Below are 16983 nucleotides of genomic sequence, written 5' to 3' on the forward strand. Positions count from 1 at the left end.
CCTCTGAACATTTACAAATAAAAAATAAATAAAAAAATCTTCGCTCAGCAACTCAATAATTAAATTTATAGAAACTGAAAACCCAAAAAATTAGAAAAAAAAAATAGAATTAAAATTGTATTTGCATTATGACTGTTTGAATACTCTAGTTAAACAGTTTGACAATTTAATATATATATTTTTTGTTATATATTTAATTTAATTAGATAAATTATTATAAGGCAAATACTTTGTGAACTATATGTAGCACAACTAATACAGTTGTCACTCGTTAGGTGAATATGATTGTCAGACTGGGGAATATTTAGTTTTTAGCTTTAAAATTCGCATTTAAATATCATTAGCTAAGTCACCATAAATTAATTAATGAAATAAGAGAAGGCATTATTTTATTTGATCTATATGCACATTACTCTAAAGTTAAACAGGGAATCAATTCTTTAGCCGAACTGAGCAAAGATATAAAATTGAATTGATAAATAAATGATAAATGAATTAAAATAAATGTAGTTTATACAGCTTCTAAAATTCCCAAAAAAAATATAGAAAATTTCCAGTTAAAGATTTTTTTAAACTAATTTTAAATATTTTTTAAATAATATTATATTGCTTTTTGATTTTAAATAGAATCTAAAATATGCAAAAATAAGCACAACTTTTTTATCAATATAGAGAAGGACAAATATGGGGCATATGTGGAACTGTTCGAATTTTCTAAAATATTTAAACAAATGTTTTATTTTATTAAAACAAATTATTAAATAATAATATATAATATAATAAATAATAATAATAAATAGACAAGGCATCACTAAAGAGGCATGCTCTTTGTATAGGGTATATTAATAATAATGAGAAAAATAGTGAATCGAAGTCAAAGATGCAGCGTAGATAACATCAGAGGGACACACAGACACACAATCGCACACACAGCTGATCAATCAGCCCAAAAAGGTGTGCTATGTAGTGCCCCTCACCCCTCACCATACACCTCATCCCCCTCTCTTTCTTACTGAACCCCCCAACCACCACAAATGCTGTCGTATAAATATGAAAATCGTGACTTGAACGCTTAAAAAGCGCTTTAAACGTATTAAACAAACATATGGAAAACTTGTGTTAAAGGCCGGAAAATGACAAAGAGCACAAACGAAGAAGCCGTAGGAGGAGGAGCTGGAGGAGAAAGGGGAGCTGAAGACGCAAGCATAATTGAAAGGTAAATGGATGAGCTAAGAGGAGGGAATTATAAATGTGTAGAGGAAATTGTCAGTCATAAGGTCAAAGGCAAAGGCTGCATAGGAAAAACCCAAATACCAATTGACCGAAAGATAGAGATAGACGGAGAGGCAAACACTGAAAGAGTGAGCGAGTTTCGCTCGACAGCTGTGGAAAAAAACCCCTACGCACAGGCATTTAAAGTTCGAACCGGCTGTCCGACTGCCCACAATATTGAACCCTGTTTAAATACTTGCATATTGAAGACCCCTACTGGAAGAAGAAGCAGCAGCAACTGAAGCAGCTGTAGAAAACGCGCTAGCGCACGCTGCCTTTGTCTATTTCTGAAGCAATTTGTGTTTATTTTTATGTTTTGATAAATGCATTTCATGCGCTGCACCAAGGAGGTCGTTCACTGGATATACACATGCGTACATATATATTTATATAGATACAGATATTTAGATAAGTATAAACGCCGAGTGCAAAGCCATAAAATTAAGTACATAAATTCCATAAATTCTTTTATGGCAATTAAAATTGGTATTTATATACCTACGACATTTTACATTTTTCTTTTAATATTTTTCCTCTTACATTTTCTTATTTTTTGCATATTTTATTTTACTTCTAATTGGAATTGTCACATGCCATTTATTTTGCGGCGAATATCGACGCACATTTTGGTTTGCTAATTTCTAAGCAGAAATATCGCATGCGAGCAAACTAAACCTTAGAATACGTACACAATAGCCACAAGCAAACTCAATTCGCTTGGTTCTTCTATTTTTAGTTTGCCTGCATAGGGCAGAGCGAGATAGCAACAAAAACAAATGCTCTCGCCGCACGCACACTCGCACACACAGCACTGCTCTCCTGAGCGAAGTGCGCTCTTGTTGGTTTGCTCTTAGGCAGTCACAGCGCCTCAATTTGCAACTGCCCGGGTAGCTCAGTCGGTAGAGCATTGGACTTTTAATCCAAGGGTCCAGGGTTCAAGTCCCTGCTCGGGCGAGCCAATTTTTTTTAATTCTTAACTTTTATAATTTTTTTTTTATTATTTATATTTAATGCGTGTGTGGGAAAATGCCAGCGGCCAAGATTTAATTTCATTCATAAAATAAATGCATGCAACATGCTCGCAATTAGCACAGGAAGAAGGCGGCCAAGCTAGCAGCCACAATCGCGATCAGTCGTTCGACCTGTAAAGACGTGAATTCGAACAGCCTTCGCTTAAGCTCTACTGCTGCAGAGTTCTAAAAATAGAACTTTGCGGTGCATTCTTCAACGCAACAGCAACAAAAACCGCACACGCAGCGTTTTCTTATCGCTTGCTTCCGCGTAACTCAATTGCTTTAATTGCAATTTACGAAATTTCGTCGCTTGGCGCGAGTGCGCCTGCACTCAAAAGCACAATCCGCGATGACATCTAATGTCAATAACCTCGCTACAGCTGTAAAGGTAAATGCAGAAATGCAAGCCCAGCTTAACGTTGTGATGGCAAATAGGCAAGCCTCCATCATGCCAATAAACTCAAAAATAGATATCGCCTCCGTGCAAGGCATCACTAACAACAAAAACACGAAACGTAAACAGCCAAATTCACCAAAAACCATCAAGAAAAGGCTCATCTTCGACGAACCAAGCACCAGCAATGCAGCATTAATATCAGAAAATCGATTTTCACTGCTCGTAGAAGAAGATGAAGACTACAGCGAATCACCTGTAGCTCCAGAAGCCCCAGTATTGACCGACCAGCAAACTACTCCGAAACCTCGTCCGCCCCCCATATGGTGTCCAAACATCAAGTCTGTGGCCCTACTTCAACAGATAATAGATAAAGTAATTGATGCTAAATCATACGTAATTAAGCCAAAGAAGAATAACATAGGTGTATTAACCCAATGCAGTGAGGACTATCGCAGAGTTATAGACCACTTTACTAAGCTGGAATTGGAGTTCCACTGCTACCAGCTTAAGGAGGACAAACCATATAGAGTCGTGTTCAAAGGGCTTCACTCCAGCACTGATACAACACTAATTAAAAAGGAATTGGAAACCAAAGGCCACACAATTACAAATGTGCACAACCCACTGAGCCGTATGGACAAAACACCGCTAAATATATTTTTTGTTGACGTGGCTCAGGCCCCCAACAACAAAGAAATTTTGGACATTCGAGTTGTCTGCAGGCAACGCTGCACAGTGGAACTGCCAAGAAGATACAACGACCTGACACAATGCCATCGCTGTCAAGAATTTGGACACACACAACGCTACTGCCACAAAGCTCCCAGATGTGTGCGTTGCGCCGGGAAACACGCATCCAAAGACTGCACCCGCGAAAAGGACCAGGCACCAACTTGTGTGCACTGTGAGTTACAGCACCCAGCCAACTATAAGGGCTGCCAAGTATACAAGCGGTTGCGCAAATTGCAATCCCCAGCACAAAAAAGGAGTCCCACACAAACACCGTCTACGGGTCCGAGTACTGCTTCCGAAATTACAAGGCCCCGGAGCATTACCCAAGCCACGAGCTTTGCAACGCCTATTAGTGGTGTTTCTTACGCACAGGCCGCTAGAGGTGGACCGTCAAATAAGAATACCACAAGTGACACTTTGTTCACTGAAATGCTTCAGCAACAACAACGTCAGTTTGACGCAATTAATGCCGAGCTCAAAGCGATGCGAGAAGTACAATCCCAACAAGCAACCATGCTAAACAGTTTAATGGCCATCATAACCAAGCTTGCCTACAAATAATGGCTTTACGTGTGGGTATCTGGAACGCCAATGGCCTGAGAAACAAGACTCAGGAACTGGCTGCGTTTCTCTCACAAGAAAACATAGATATAATGTTAATAACAGAAACTCATGAGTGCCCCACTACACAAATTTTCGGATACGAACACTATCAGGCTCATGGTGAAGGAGCAAACTGCTTTGGTGGATCCTCAATCCTCATACGAGCAACAATACCGCATACACCTTTACTGCCAATTTGCAACGCAACAATGCAGGTCTCAGCCATCACCCTGCCTACGTCTATTGGAGCGATCGAAGTTGCGTCAATTTATCTTCCGCCAAACACTGGTCTGTGTGATCATCACATGGAACAGGTTCTAGGCCAAAGGTTGAATAAGACCCTCATCGGCGGCGACTGGAATGGATGGCACCCATTTTGGGGAAGCAATAGTGCGAATCGTCGCGGAGAAGTCATATTTGAGGCGATTCAAAACTTACAATTCAGCATATTGGCGACTGGAGCCCCCACCCGTTACCCAATTAATGGACACAGGCCCTCGGCAATCGACTTCGCTGTCTACAAAGGCATCTGTGACCGGCAATTGACCATTGAAGAATCCTTGGACCTATCCTCTGACCACCTGCCACTAATAGTCACAATCCACGCGCAGCCACAGCCCTTGCCCATTAGGAAACAACTACTGCCAGCAGGATCAGATTTAGGAGTCTTTAGGCGCGAGCTCCATTACTCTTTGCACATAGAAATGGAACTTAACACTCCTGAAGACGTGGACTACGCAGCAAACAAACTGCAGGAAGAAATAGTCAAAGCTGCGCACCAAGCCGCCCCACCATCTTGCCAAACAAGACAACAGTCTCCGTACAACATCCCCCTCACCTTGGAGGCCCAACACCTACTAATACACAAAAGATGGGCCAGGAGACGCTGGTTAAGATTACGCACGCCTGATGCCAAATCCATGTACAACGAAGCCACGAGGCATCTTAAAGCTGCTCTCGCCCTGCTTCAAAAGAGGTGTATCAGCGATGCGCTGGTACGAGCTGAATCGCCCACTGACGCAGAGTTTCAATTATGGAAATTTACAAGAAAGCTCAAACGGCAGCCAATACGACGTCATCCCATTCGGAGCATTTCTGGTTCCTGGCACATTGGAGACGAAGCTCAAGCTGAGGCTTTTGCAAACCACCTTCAAGACCAATTCACGCCGGTGATTACCGCAGAGGCCTCAGAAATCGAAGCAACAGAAGACATCGTTCTCTCGCCCCTCCCAGCTGAAGACCAGATAACTGGATGTACAAAAGAAGAGGTTCTTGAACACATCAGAAGAGTGAAGGCAAAAAAATCCCCTGGATATGATCTAATAAACGGCAGAGTCCTTAGAGCACTGCCTGACTCCACCATAGACTACATAACTATGGTGTACAACGCCATGCTCCGCATCCGGCACTTTCCAGCCTGCTGGAAGCGCGCCGTGATTGTGATGATTCCTAAGCCTGGCAAACCCGTGGGAGAAATTGAGTCGTACAGACCAATTAGCCTGTTGCCAGTACTCTCCAAAATATTCGAAAGAATATTTCTGGAACGAGTACTGACACATCTGGGACGCCAGGAGGCCATTCCAAACCATCAGTTTGGCTTCAGGAGACAGCATGGAACACCGGAACAGGTTCACAGAGTTGTGCACCATATCCTTGGAGCCTTTGAAGAAAAGATGTACTGCTCTGCCGTCTTTTTAGACATCAAACAGGCGTTTGATCGAGTTTGGCACCTGGGACTGCTGCAGAAAGTGAGGACCACCCTTCCAGCCCCATTTTTCGCGTTGCTATCCTCATACCTTATTGGAAGAACCTTCCAAGTGTCAAGGGGGCAAACAGTATCCTTGACTAGACCAATTATGGCTGGAGTACCACAGGGTAGTGTTCTAGGCCCAACACTTTATACTTTATTCACAGGAGATATGCCAACTCCCGAGCCAAATATAGGAAGTACAGATGCAGTACTCATAGCGACCTATGCAGATGACACCGCCATCTTATCACGTCACGTATCTGCGCAAGAAGCTTCAGACTCACTACAAAAATATCTGGACTCTTTCGGACGCTGGGCAAAACGGTGGTGTATCACCATTAATGCACAAAAGTCTGTACATACTACCTTCGCCACTAGAAGAGGAGATTGCCCAAGCGTTGCATTGGGGCCCACTATTCCCAAAGCCTCAAAAGTAAAGTACCTTGGTATCACTCTTGACAGAAGGCTGACTTTTAAAGCGCACATAAGTCAAGTAACCTCAAAATGCAAAAGCAAGCTAAAAACCCTCGACTGGATGCTGAGAGCTTCAAGCAAGTTGTCTTACAGCAGCAAGGCCGCCATCTACAAGGCAATAGTTGTCCCAACCTTCGTATATGGTATCTCTCTATGGGGCTCCTCGGCGAAGACTACAAGGAACAAAATTCAGACCCTGCAGAATAAAGCACTACGCAGATGGACTGGAGCCAGCTGGTTTGTAAGAAACTCAGTCTTACATAGGGATTTAGCAATTCCCACAGTTGCTGAACTCATTGGGCGACACAGTTCAAGATACGCGGACAGACTTGCAGCGCATCCTAACCATCTCGCAAGCAACCTGGCTATAAACAACAATAGGCGAAGACTGAAGAGATTGCATCCTCTAGACAATATTAGAACTAATTAAGATAGTAGCTACAAGTGCAGAATAATTGGCATATCTGCCCTCCCATTAGTTAAGGTTTAGAGCTAAATGCGCTATAGAGTCTAAGACAATAAGCTGCAACAAAATAAAGAAATAAAAACGAAAAAAAAAAAAAAAAAAAAAAAAAAAAAAAAAGCTAGCAGCCAACCAGTAGAGCACACAAGAAACGCCCCCGGCTGCAGCGACCTGTCCGTTCGCTGCCCCAACCCATGTCCAAGCTCCTACTATTTGGCAGAAGCTTTAGTCCCTGGCCCATTCCTGAGTGATGAGTGCGCAACGGCCCGCCCCCTTTAACGAAAAAAATTGGCTGTTGCCACAACTTGGGGCAGACTCTTTACTGTAACGTTAACCGGATATGGGGCGGATGCCAAAGTGATTGAATCATTCACTTATATCCAACCTATGCAACGCAGGAGAAGTTGCAGTTACGGTACGATGTGTGCCTGTGTGTGTGTGCATGACAGATTCAGTGGAATTTTTGATTTGGTGAAATTTTTACATTAAATTCGAAAAATTAGTCAAGTCAAGTCAAGTCAAGTTCGCACATAATTTATTATCTTAATTTTTTATGCCTGTCTGTACAATTGTTTTCATTTACAGTTATGCACTTTACCAGGAAATTTTTTATATAAATGTATAAAACGAAATTGATGTCAAAGTACTGTGGAAGAGTCGAATGGATTTTTAGTAAAAATTGTTAGTTACAAGATTTATAATTTTTATTGCACATTAAATAGCATACAGAATATTTATAAAATATATCTAACATAATAAACCTTGCCTAAATATATACCGCTCTTTAGTTGCAGCGGAGCTTTAACTCATTGCGAATTATAACTACAGGAAGTATCATATAAATTTAAATTTTCTATCAAGAAATTTGCCAGTTTGTGCCATTGTACAACGGCCTTTGCGGTGGGCCAGTTGCGCGCGACCCACGGCTGTACAGTAAAGCCTCGGACTCGCAGCAGCTTATAAAAGCAGCCGCCTTGAGTTATGAACCTAAATCCCTGTCCGGGCCATAAAGTATAAACAAAAAAATAAAAGCAGCTAACAACTGCTGAAGAAGATGTTGTTCTCGTTTTGTATTTCATTTATGTTTTTCTTTTTATGATGACTCACGCGCCGTTGCGATAAGATCAATCATCAGAGACCAAAGCAAACGGGCCAGAAAAGCAGCAGCACACCAAAAATAAAGAAAAAACAAGCAAGACTGCTCTATTCGGAAGTGAACGACTAGAAGATACCCTGACAAGGGTTACTATAATTCAAGCTATTACTTATGTGTATATATGAGCACAATTTTCTGTCTGGATATGGCAAAAGTCGAGTAGTATTTAAGCTTTAATTGAAACTGAATCAAATTTCATAGTTCAAGCTTCAAAAATATGCAATAAATGCAGATTGATATCGATATTTATCGATTTCAGGGTAATCAAGAAACCAAATTTCATAACTCAAGCTTCAAAAATTAGCTTGATTATATATATATAATCACATCTGCCATAGAGTCAGTCATGTCTCCCGTCCGTTACATTCACTTCAGCATAAGCTTTCAACTCGCTTTGCACATTTTGTCAATGAATAGAAACACAAATCTTATAGCCACGCAGCGCTGCGGTTTTGACCATCCGTGATAACATTTTGGAATACGAAAGTAGACAAGTTTGGTGAGTGTGCCAGTGTGTGTGTGCGTGTATGTGTGCTTGGGAACCGGCTTTGATTTCTAATTATTGGGTTTGTTTCCAGCTTTTATTGCGGCGCGTGAGCATCAAATAAACGGTCTAACCAAAAGCAAAATAATACAACAGCGGAAATAGCTGAAGCGATAAAGCGAATAAAAGCAACAAGGCGAAAATCTCGATTTCAATAGAAAGGCGTTTTAATTTTAAACATAATTCCAATTAAATGATTGTTTATGCAGAGCCTTAAATCGTATTTAGTGACCCTAACTCCAATTGGACACGTGCTCTGATTGGACTATTTGGCTCAGCTGTTTTAGCCTTCTTTCGTTCGTACACCTTTAACAAACCAGCTATTGGAGATGTCTGCAATATGCAATAACTCAAAGTCGTCGTAAGGCATACACGTCCTGCCGCTCAGCCTAAAGGCAGACAAGAGGCGTTGCTTAGGGGGCGGGGCGGTAAAGCTGACAGACAGGTAGCTGAGCAATGTTTATTTCACAGGCGTAATAATGCGTTACACAGTAAGAAAAGATTTAGTAACTTCATTAATATAGTAACTTGTTACTAAGATTAATAAAAAAATAAAAAATAAAATAAAATTAAATTATATTAAAGAAGCCTGCGACTGGAGTTGAACCCGGAACAACTCGCTTGACAAGCAGACGCCTTGCCGCGGCGCCACAGTTCTTAGCAAAGTAAAATTTATTTTTTTAATTTGAAATTGCAAACAAAATTGAAAATTATTGCATTTTATTATAAATATATATAATATGTTAAACAAAATTTAATATTAATATTAATAAAATTTAATTTAAGCAAAAATTTAAAAGTTATCAAAGTTTTTTTCTCACTGCATAGCAAGCTGAGCAACCCCTTCCCCTAGACGACCCCTTTATCCGGTGCAGACAAAGCGTCGTCTGGAGGGAAGCGTGGAGTGGGCATAGAAAGAGATAGAGTAGGTGACAGGTGGGGAATGTCGCAGACAAAAGCAAAGACAGTTGCTGGCTTGAAGCTTAAGGCAACGGCCGCAACGGCTTTGGCAGCTCACTAGACACATAAAAGGTGGCTCATTGCGCATGCTGAAGGCATCAAGGCAGCCAAGAAGACCCACCGCAAAGCGAGTGCATCTGATGATGTGCGCTATATATATTATGAATCATACTGAGCCTATACAATCACTATACCGTTAATAGGCAAAGCATGTAGACAAGGCAGCTAAGAGCTGGTGCTGGTCAGCCAACAGGTTTGCAGCCAGCATTGGCATGACAAACGCTTTTAGACCATGTACCGAGCACCGAGCGTATTGTTACCTTTTTGATTATGATTCATAATTGTTACAAGTGTTTATTGAAAGGGCTTGGCACCACTTTGCGACCAGTTCAAGCCCGGTTTATGGCCATAATAGAGGGCGCTGTTCAATTGATATGTAATGGGCATATGTAAATGGCCAAAAGTGCTAACTGAATTAGTCAGCAAAGCAGCAGTTGGTTAAGTAGTAAAGACTATAAATGCTCTACAATATAATAGGTATGCAGGAGATATTATAGTAAGAGACAAAAAATTATCAAAAACAAAATTTCTCAAATGAAAAGTCTATCATAAAATTTACTTTAATAAACTAAATTTCATAGGTTGACATTCTAAAGCAATTTCAAGCACAAAATAACTTTTACTTTAACATTAACCTTAACTGACATATACTTTAGGATGACCAATGCGACAAGTTAACTGTAATTGTGCTTAAAATATGAGGTGGCAAAACTACCGTAAGCTCTGAGTCTCCATTCAAAATTGCACCCTTTTGGCCAACCGCAGCGGCTGTCAAATTGGCCGCAACATGTGGGCCAGGTAGACATGCTATACACTCATTTGGAGGCCCCTCTTTATAAAGGCGACATCTGTCATTGTCTCAAGCTGGTTGCTCGCTGCTAAAGCTTATCAAAAAACATTTTCGCTTTGGCGCCAATTTCACAAGAAACACGCGACTGCAGTTAAAACGGCGACGAGGTGAAGCGGGGGTCCAAGTGATTTCTTTAACAAGATATTTTAAAAAATATATAGAATGCTATATATGTGTATATAGACATTATAGGTAATATATATATAATAATAATATATATTAGCTTATATAAAAAGCCGCTGTTATTTAGAAATTACCTTTGATATCTAGTAATATATAGAGAATTATATTATTTTACATAAATTAGATTTATTAATAATTAAAAAAATATTATTAGTAAAGACTGCTTGTAGAAACGATCGTTACAACATCTATATTATACAAACGTATAATTTAAAATATAATATATATAGAATTTAGTGAAAAATTTCAAATCGTATTTACGTTATGATTATTTTGATTTGGAAAATCCTTAGTCTCGCAGCATTGAGCTAACTAAACAGTTCCTAAACCTCAGTTCCTAAACAATTGTTTCTATAGCAAAAAAAAAATAAAAAAATTATAAATATTATATATATATATTCAAAATAAAGAAATTTAGCTGATGCAGAAGTCAGCTAAAACCCTGACATATTGTTGTTGATTTTGAAGCAGATCTCAAGCGACTGTTCCTATAACAGCTCTATATTCTATAAAAAATATATATATAATTTTTCTAAAATATTGATATAAAAGTCAGCTAGTTGTTATATAAACAGGATGTAGCAAGAATTTGTTGAAGATTTGAAGCAACTGAACGAAAACAAAACTCGCCAATAATGTTTCCTAGATATAGTGTGACGATCTGTGTCTGAGTTTCATATAAATATAAACTGCAGCGATAAGACGCAGCTCTGCCAAGTTTCAATACAATTGCTACGCTCCGAGCTCAGTTCACATAGTTCTTGGGGCATTGTGAATGATAAAATGATGCGAGTGCCCGTTATGCACAAGCCTAAACACATTAGGGACTTTAGGGCCAGGCCATGCTAATCAATTTATGCTTCTTGCTGCTCAACTAAATCAATTAAAAAACTAAACTTAAGAGCTTGTAGGTTAACTTACCTAAGGCTCGACGTGGGGATAATCCTTTTAAGTGTTTCTTTTTTTTTGTTGTATTTCTCGTAGCCCAAGGGGTGCGGCAACAACAACAAGCGATAGAGCGAGACAGCAAGCGAGCGAAAGAGAGAGCGTTTGCTGGACAGCTAAGGAAAAAACACAGTCGCTACACTTGAAAAACTTTCGGCCTTTGGGTGGGGTCCGCGTGTTTGCCCTTTTTTTTTGAAGTAAGTTAAATTTGTATATTTTGCTTCGATATTTATGGAGTACTTCAAATTTACGAATGCCCCACAGTATTTGGCATATGTTAAAGACACACTCGCACGCACACACACACACAAATGCACAGAAGTTTGAAACTTTTTGATTACAGTTATTGGAAATGCGGCACGGCTAACAAAATATATCTATTTTCGACTAAGGGTGGTTTTGAATAAGCCGGAAAAAACCACGACGCCAAATATGTTCCGCAGGGTGGGCGTGCACGAGCCAAACAAATACGATTCGCCTCAAGTGCGAAATTTAATAATTTATTAAATATAATAATAATATAAATATTTATTTAAATAAATATTTTACTTTATTTTTTTTTGTATTTTGGCAACTCAAGTCAACGAAACTAGTTAAGAGAGACTTCCGTACGCGACGAAGCAAAGCCAAAAACTCCAGAGCCCAGAAGTTAGTGAACTTCGTGAGGATATGCTAGCGCGGCTGGCGCGTTTTCCAATTGGAATTGCGTCCAACAAACGACGTTTTGACTCTACACAACTGCTGAAAGGGGGTGTGTCTCCGTTCGGCTCTATTTGCCGGCACTGGAAGCCGAACAGCTGGCTGAGCAGCAGGGTGTGTTTGATGCCCAACCACAAAGGTCCCCGTGGAGACTGGAAGGACATCAGGCACGACCCAAGGCGAATAGCGCCGAATGTTTTTCGCCGACTGCCGATTGTCGCATTTGTTTTGAAACGAAACGCAAGCGAAGCGACCGGTCGGGCAGCTGTGCTCCCATTCACAATCAACGCTCGCACGCACGCACGCAAACACCCCCACACACACGCACACACTTGTACACAGCTACCCCTAGCTAGCTATACATCCCCACCAGCTGCGCCTATCTGCAACGCAATACAGTTGGAGGTGCTGCAATAACGACGCAATAAATGACGAAGCCATGACAACAAGCCGAGACACCCACTTAAACATGAATAATGGCCAGTCCAACCCCCCAATCCCCAACCCCCCACACACGCTATCTGCCCCCCTTCCAGTTGCGCCCTTGTCTGAGATAAACAAAAGAAGCGCAGCGTTTGTTTTAGCGAGACAGCGCTTATATAAAGATATTTTCTATAAAATTATAGGCCAGATCCTAACTGCAAATTGCTCGACTTTAATATACCCTGCCCAAGCGAAGGCAGAGCAATTGCTGCTGGAGCGAGACAGCGTTTATATAGAGATATTATGTACAAAAATTGATGTATTGTTGCCTTTGACAATCTATGTAGATCTTGCATTAGTTACTAGGTTTACAACAAGGTTGTTTGACTATAATATACCCGGCAAAGTAAGTTAAGCAAAGACCATTAATATAGAGAGATATATCTATTAGTATATATAGATATATCTATAGAGAGATATATTATTAGTAAATATCTATTAGTATATATCAATGTAAGGCTTATAAATATAGATTTTCCATTAAATAAAATATGTGCAAAGTTGCTCGACTTTAATATACCCTGCATTGAATGCAACTATGACTTATGATTCAAGGCTGGTCAACTCCAAAATACTCTGTAATCGTCGTGCAGAATCATAAGAAAAACTGATGAAATGCATATGGAAAAACTTCAGAAATTCATATAGATTTTCACGAATAAAATATATATATTGGAAGATATTTTTCTAAAGTATATTTTTCTAAAAGTATGTAGGATAATACTGAAGATTATTTAGAATTAAAAATATATATAGAATAATTATAATAATTATATAAAAATATTTAAAATTATATTTATATTATCTAACAAATGCTTTATGTATTTCTAAAATATATACCCCCGATTCTTCACTCACCTCGACATTTTCGACATCGTAGTAGCAGAACGTACGCTTCGTTAGCTCGAACCAGCGATGTTTATAGTTGACTGGAGTGAAACGCTTTTTATTTTGGGCTCGCTTCACCATGGATCCGCTCTTGACAATATCGTACAGATGCTCCGACATTTTATCCATCTTGGCCTGAAAGGACTTGCTGCTGGAGCGCAGCGACAGCGACGATTTCATGCTGCCATGCGAGCTGCGCTGCATTTTGCTGCCCAGCATCTTGGTTAATGAAGAGAGAAAGAGAGAGGGAGAGTATAGTATCTGTGAAAAGAGTGGAAAAAAAAAGAGTTGCGAAATCAGTAAGCCATAAAGACATGTTAATAATATGGCCAAAATTGTTCGGTTTACAAGCGACAACGCCTCGTCACATAAATCAGTTGAGCACAGCAAAACAAACACAAATACAAAATACACGATCCGTGGGCGTGCGAATCTTATGCCATTGACCGTGGCCAAATCGAGTAGCTCGGCTAATTGCTGTGGGCGTTACAGCAGCAACGGCCCAGCAGGCATCAATCAGAGATCCAGCCAAGAACAAGCAGCGAACGACAGACCTTTTGCTGGACCAAATCGAGCGATTAAATGGCCAATTAATAAGCCAACCGACTAGACACTGGAATATCTCTATGTATAACTATCAGTGAGCATATATATAAGTGTATATATGTATATAGTGCATCTGGTCGTTGTTTCAACTGACCTTGAGTAAGAGAGCAAAACCAGTTGCAGCCTGTGCGGAGCACTGATTAAAGGATTAGCCCAGTGTAAGCTGATCATCGCTTGACCAGTTCCACAGTTCTTGCCACCGAAGCGTGTGCACAAACAAACGGCTCGTTGGCACCAGTTCCAAGTTGCGAACTGGAATAAATATGCACACGTATAGATATGTATGTGTGCACAGGCAGTAAGAACTATAGATACCCTGCACATTAGTGAATGATATAAGCTAACAAAATGAACTAGTTCAGTGATCAGTAAATTGATTTCTTTAGATTGAGCGCTCATGAACGATAGGTTCTATAGAGTTGTTAAGTGATTCATAAACAGTTCATAGACATACCTTATATTTAGCTGCTCAACTGTTGATCATGAACGACCAAAAAATGAGCAATTTAACAATGCACACAGCATGCAAACATATATCGTTCACGAATTAGTTCAGTGATTAGTAAACGAGTTAGAATAATACGCTTGATGAATGATGCGTAATATTGGTTCACGAACAACAGGTTCTATTGAGTTGTTCAGCTGTTCATGAACTATATGTTCCATCAAACTGTTCAACTGTTGATCGTGAACAATTAAAGAAATCAATAACTGATCAATCAAGATATATAGTGAAAGATATAGCTCACATTTCGTCATTATATATTTGGTTATAAATATATATAAAATATGGATATATTTACTTTTTTCTGTATATCTCTTAATACATATTTAAGCCAATGTATACCTATGTACATTCCAAACTTAGAGTTTGTAGTTTTTAACAAAAACTCACATATGCTTAAAAGATCAATATACGAATGTAATATATATCTCTTGCAATAAGCCAATAATATTAAATTATATAAACATTCAAGATAAGATAAGAACAATGTAACATGTTACATGCCTTAGCACAATTTCAATATACCCCATCGTTACAACAACATAAACACACACACACACGCACACACATGATATGTGGAGCTATGGAATTATCGCACTTCAACAACAACAAAAGCAGCGTGCGGCTGCGCATGGAAATCAACAAACAAAAGCGACAAATGCACAGCTACAACAACAGCAACAATGAAGCAGCAACAATAGCAACAACGCATGCGCCTCTCACACTGCCCCCGCCCACAGCCCCGCTTCCATATCGTTCATGCGTGGCACTTTAATCAAGCAGAGCGTTGAGAGGCTCAGCCATATAGTATTTGCGCAGCACTAAACCGCAATGAGCGATTGGAAAATGCCCTATGAAAAAAAAAATTGGTTTGATATCGGATAAATAAATAAATTTAGTTCATTATTCACTTAGTCAGCGAATCATTTAGATGAGCTAAATGTGAAAAAGTGTACCAAATTTAATCAGGCATAACCGTTGCATTCAACAAATTGCAGGGTATTATAAAGTAGGCAACGCTAAGTGATTGCAACGGCAACTGCGACGGCGCAAAAATCGCATAAATCTTGGCCTAAGGCATGGACAGGCAGCGAAGACACAAACGCAGACGGCGACGTTGCCTGGACTTGGCATAGCAGCGGCAGCAGCAGTGGCAGTGGCAGCAGACAACAACAGCAGACAAGAGTCAACGCGTTTTGGCAAAGCGGGCGTGGCCATGGCCTTGGCATGGCACACACACACATGCACGCACGCGCACACAGACAGCAAAGATTCAGCTGCAGACGACAAAGTTTGAATTTCGCCACGCAAATGGCTGCGCTTAATTTTCATGCCTCTCGTGCTTATTATTAACTTTTTTTTTGCAATAGTTTGGATTTTTCTGTTGATACTCGCAATTTTTTTTTTAACGGGGGCGGGTGTTGCGTTGGCGTTTGACGCTCTGCGCGACCTTTGAAAGAATTTTTAACGAAACGCAGCCAAAACGGGTTTGCAGCAAAAAGAAAACGCAAATATAAGAAGCAGAAAAAAACAACTCAAAGACAAGTGACAGAACATGGTCTGATTGGCGTAAGATCTTATTGGCTCGAACGGGCGGTATTCTTATCAGCAAGCGCAACCGTAAATTCTAGTTTGTTTTGTGTATTTTAATTTTGCATTCAGCTCGGCTCACATATCAATTGTGGTGATACGGCATATAAAGAAAAACCAAACAAGAACAAAGAAAATAAATGTAATTCGAGCTGCAGCGGGACAGCAACGGGAAGGCAGACAGAGAGAGAGAGAGAGAGGTCAATATGTGTGCCAAACTTACCACAAGTGCCGCTGATTGAGCAATTGAAGCAATGACCGATCGAAGCGCATTCAACAAACGAAATTAATAACAACAAATCACTTTCGTTTAAGCGGCACGCACGCTCCAAAGCGGCAGCGATAACAATGACTGCGACGCGACCGGCTTTGACACCATTTGCATACTGCTCTGCCCGAGTAGCAGGCAAAAAATTATATTATAAACAATTCCGCGGAGAAGGCTCAGCTGTGCTCACACACACTTACACGCGCTCAAACATATGAGGACTTTACACACACACGTATGCACAGGCAGGCGCAACAGGCGGCGTTTTGATTTGCAGAACTTGTGGAACAACAAGTGCACTTTAATACTTTAGCTTGACTAGAAATGTGTATGGCAACTAGTTTAGGTGCTCTCAAAATTGTTCAATTTTCTAACACTAATATATATTAATAATATTAAGCGCGCTGTTATTCTTCTCGTATGTGTTGTGACCCGCCGACGCGTCGTAACTTTGAAACGCTTATCGATTAATTAGCCACACCATGTAGCCTGTGTTGATATCTGATATCGATGCTGCGTTAAGCAAATTTTATCGAGCGACC

At 40.1% G+C, this 16983-nt stretch overlaps 1 protein-coding gene and 1 non-coding gene across 2 annotated transcripts in view; one reads left to right on the forward strand and one right to left on the reverse strand.

Annotated features, from left to right (window-relative positions):
- LOC111596216 (tyrosine-protein kinase Btk29A) overlaps positions 1-16913 on the reverse strand; it is a 58062-nt gene extending 41149 nt beyond the window's left edge. The window contains exons 1-2 of the mRNA XM_023310330.2: positions 16397-16913; positions 13443-13733 (exon numbers count right to left, since the gene is read on the reverse strand). Of these exons, the coding sequence (XP_023166098.1) occupies positions 13443-13691 (249 nt within the window). The 5' untranslated portion in view covers positions 13692-13733; positions 16397-16913. The remainder of the gene's footprint in view (positions 1-13442; positions 13734-16396) is intronic.
- On the forward strand, positions 2154-2226 carry Trnak-uuu. The gene has a single exon. It is a non-coding gene; the product is annotated as a tRNA-Lys (tRNA).
- Positions 16914-16983: the final 70 nt, after the last annotated feature.

This window comes from Drosophila hydei, unplaced genomic scaffold (assembly GCF_003285905.1).
Source record: "Drosophila hydei strain 15085-1641.00,03,60 unplaced genomic scaffold, DhydRS2 tig00008114-arrow-pilon, whole genome shotgun sequence".
In the NCBI taxonomy this organism is placed as follows: domain Eukaryota; kingdom Metazoa; phylum Arthropoda; class Insecta; order Diptera; family Drosophilidae; genus Drosophila; species Drosophila hydei.